We start from the raw sequence: 4086 nt of genomic DNA on the forward strand, positions 1-4086 counted from the left end.
TGTTGTGGGACTAGCTGCGGAGCTTGCGCCCAAGGTCTCTGATCCTGGGTGTGTCAGCACACTTCTGATCCTGGGTGTGTCAGGGCGCCTGGGAGTGGAGCTTCTTCTGGGTGTTGTCAGGAAATGGTTATTAAATGGATGAATAATACCATTTGATAAAAATTCATGGAGTTAAACATGAATTAGGACTTAAATTTTATAGATGAGGAATAGTTTTGAGAGATGAATGTTTGGTACATGTACATAAATATATTTCATTTTAGAAAATAAAACAAATCAAGTTTAAACGTCATAAAATAGTATTAAATATAAAATAGTATTCTAACTAAAAGAAGACTTGACACTAGAATTCTAATTCAATGTTGCTTTCATTAAAATATGATACCTATTTGTTGTTATAGTGCATTTAATTGTTATTACGACTCTGAAATTCATGCAGTCTACAGAACACACAAAATTCCTCTGTAAAACACCACTTGTATAAGTAAAACTGGGAGAGATGTTATGGAATGACATTTAAATATCAAATTTCTTTGTTCAATTTTATTTATGTTTGTCTATATCCATTTCCCCACTTTAATGCTGATTAGCTGTCCTGGATTCAGCTGTCACGCCTGGCCCACATTATTCAAAGACTTTTCTGATGAGAGATGGGAAAAATGTTCTTCCATGTGTATTTTATGAAATTGTGAGTATTTTAAAGTGTTCATTTTCAGTGCCCATGCTAACAAAAGATGAAAATACAAGCCATAACCCTATTGCAGTAGAAATTCTGTTAGCAAAGAGAGTACATAATTCATGAGCCACTATTGGGGGGATTCCTAAATGTTCCAGGAGGCAACTTCTTGATAGTTCATTAGAAGCCCTATCCAAGTTAGGGCTATCCCTCTGTGACAGGTGACTTGTGCATGCCTGATGATACTCTAACAGAGAATCGCATCATTTAGGGTCGTTCATTGATCATATTTGACCAATATGATCATCAACTTAATTGATCATATTATAAGTTAAACATCACACTTTAGATGAGGCAATAACTAATTTTTGACTTTTATTGTTGAAAAACAGGATCGTGAACTTCCAAGACTGATTAGAGGCCGAGTTCACAGGTGTGTTGGACACTACGACCCAGACAAGAACATTTTCAAGTGTGTTTCTGTCAGACCAGCATCTGCTTCTGAACAAAAGACTTTCCAAGCATTTGTTACAGTTGTAGATGCCGAGATGAAGTATCATACTAAAGTAATGAATGAAATGTAAATAGTGACAAAGGGGATTACACAGCATTTGCTGTCATTACTTTACCACTTGCATGGTTTTATGACTCTTGTTTTTGTATTTTACTTCTTTTTTTATAAAAATAAAAATTTTCTTATAGATTTGACCAAAACAGCATAGCTAGATTTTTTTTTTTAATTTTGAAATTTTATTGAGCTATGTTGGATAAATCACCATTTAACTTGTATAATTTAAGTTTTTAGTATGTTCACCAAGTTAAGCAACCATTTTCTAGATCCAAACAATTTCACCACTGCCAGAAGAATGCAAATTACCATCAGTTAGTTTCCATTCTCTTTGGCCTTTCAGAACCACAATTTTCTTTTGTGTAGCTGTTTGTTGTTCCGTACATTTCAGAATAGAACTAATCTTGGTAAATGCCAAATGATTTTTTTTATTTTCCAAGAAGATAAATTTCTTGAAATAAAAATTTTGAGTTTTCACTAAAAGGTGTTCAGAGAAATTTGTATCAGTGCTGTATTTTTCTTTCTATCCACTCTTTTTGTAGAAAGCTTTTTACAAAAATAATTTTTTATTTTCCCTCAAACAAGTTTATTATTGTATTGAATGAGGCACACAAGGGAGTCAAAATTAAGTAGGGCTAGTTGTGAAGTTTACCAGTAGTGGTTAATTGATGGAACACAAAGTTTTCTCATATAACAATATGTAGGGGAACAAGCTTTTGTGCTGTTAGCAGGACTTACTGTATAAGTACCACATCTTACTTGAATTCCTCTCTTAATGTTCCATCTTTGAGACCATGTCTAAATTCACATTAGAATCTTTCCATGCTTCAGTACTCTAAAACTAATTCACATTCCACACTTCATTTGCTATTGATCGATCTTTACTTTAGAACTATGCTTGGCTGAGTAAGGCAGGTCTTAAGAAGCATTCACATACCTTAAACAGAGGCATGACCTCAAAGGACCATGCGGGGTAAGCAGAGTGTGTCCTATTCTCCTACTTGTGAGGGACTGCCATTGAGACATGCTGGGATCTGCCCCAGCTCTGAAAAGGGAGTACAGATTGAGCTGAGCTGAGATATTCAAAAGTAAGGAGAGCAGGAGGATTATTTTTGGTAGTCTACTTTTATTTAAGTGTTAAGTTTTCTTAATTCTCCCTACCTTCAGAAAAGCTCTGGATACCTCATCATGCCACATATAATGTGTGCCACCTCTTGAATTAGTGTTTTATATTGACAAGGAATTCCTATTAAACATTGAGTTTTTTTAATTAACTTTTTTATAATTTGAGAACTTCATAGACAAATATACTATATTTATGTCATTTTCACCCTTATCTCTCCTCAAATCTTCTCACCAATCCCACTCCTTTTTGGATTTCTAACTTCTACATTTATTATTGTTGTATAAAACTTACTGAGTTCATGTAATGTTACATATCCATGTACTTAGGGCTGATCACTTGGAATTTGACAACCTAGCAGAGGTCCTTAGGGTTGAGGCTTTATGGCCTTTCCCTCATCACTGCTGGCATGCCATCTGGAGTGGCCACGATTCACGTTTTGTTTAGGTAACCATACTGTTGAGCTTTTGTGGGTGCAGCATACCTGTCATGACACCACCTCCTAAACATCCTGGTCCTCTGGCTCTTAAACAATCCTCTTCTTCCTGCCTCTGATGTTTCCTAAATTGTATGTGTAGGAGTTATGTTGTAAACAGTTTTACTGTTTTTGCTAAAATATGGCATCTGTTAAAATTCAGTAATTAGGTAAAAATGTTCACTGTAACAGACAGAAATAGATCCTTAATCTACTTGATTTTAGCCAAAGTACTGAAAACACTTATTGTAGGTGTAGGTGCTTCTTTAACATGGATGATACATTTGAGGCAGCCCCAAACATCAGAGTTTAAGGGACAATACTGGAGGCACTTCCATTATGAGGAGCAAAGATAGCTATGAGTATTGTTTCAAGTGTTATTCTGCAATTGTTAGTTTATGCAGGCCATTTAGCTTCTTCACTTTATTTAGAAAATACTTTAACTTGTTGAGAATTCATACATGGTATTTTGATCATATTCCTTTCCCCCAATTCCTCTGAGATCTCCACTTCTGTATCCACCCAACTTGGTGTCCTTACCTTCACAAACTGGTGGACTCCCAGTTAGTGCTGCTCATGTACTCCTGGGTCAATTTAAAGAATCAAACCTACTGTATTCAATTCCATTTCAGTTTTTCTGTTAAAATTCAGGAAAATGTTAACTAATTTAGGATATAAATGTTTTAAGTTATAATTACCACTCAGCAGTGATGCCTCAAACCACATCAGACTGCTCTCTTCTCACTCATTGCATTCCCTCCTTCTCATCTATGTCTGATGCCACTCCTTTTTTTCCCCTTCTTTTCATCCTTCTTGCTTTTTGGACAAACTCTTACCATTTTATTCTAATTGATCTCTTTCCTTGGTTTACAAGATGAAAGTTATAGAAATTAATGTGGTCAATGCCTCCTAAAATGTTTTGACAACAGGAAAAATGACCAGACTAAGCATTTTTATTTTCCCCACTAGTGTCATAACAACTTGTGAGGCATTTCTCAGTCTGAAATGCTTCCTTCTTTCTTGCTTGTGAATCTTAAAAGCAGAAAAAAAAACCCAAAGTCTTATTTCCTGTTTCATTATCTGAGTTTTTTCAATTGGGAGAGTGAGAGATAGGATGCATTAAATAGGGAAAAGGGGAGACCAAGTCATAGGGCAGCTTATTTACCATCAAGTCATGGAACCTGAGGAACTCAAAGCTAGAACACAAGAAGCAGGGAAAACAGGCGCAAGGTAAATCCTGTCTG

The 4086-nt window shown here is 35.5% G+C and overlaps 1 protein-coding gene across 3 annotated transcripts in view; it reads left to right on the forward strand.

Annotated features, from left to right (window-relative positions):
- Spata22 (spermatogenesis associated 22) overlaps window positions 1-1727 on the forward strand; it is a 25267-nt gene extending 23540 nt beyond the window's left edge. For all 3 annotated transcript variants that reach the window (XM_031351244.1, XM_031351242.1, XM_031351243.1), the window contains exons 8-9: window positions 591-688; window positions 1069-1727. In XM_031351244.1, the coding sequence (XP_031207104.1) occupies window positions 591-688; window positions 1069-1260 (290 nt within the window). In that variant the 3' untranslated portion in view covers window positions 1261-1727. The remainder of the gene's footprint in view (window positions 1-590; window positions 689-1068) is intronic.
- The last annotated feature ends 2359 nt before the right edge of the window (window positions 1728-4086 follow it).

This window comes from Mastomys coucha, unplaced genomic scaffold (genome assembly GCF_008632895.1).
Source record: "Mastomys coucha isolate ucsf_1 unplaced genomic scaffold, UCSF_Mcou_1 pScaffold5, whole genome shotgun sequence".
Lineage (NCBI taxonomy): Eukaryota > Metazoa > Chordata > Mammalia > Rodentia > Muridae > Mastomys > Mastomys coucha.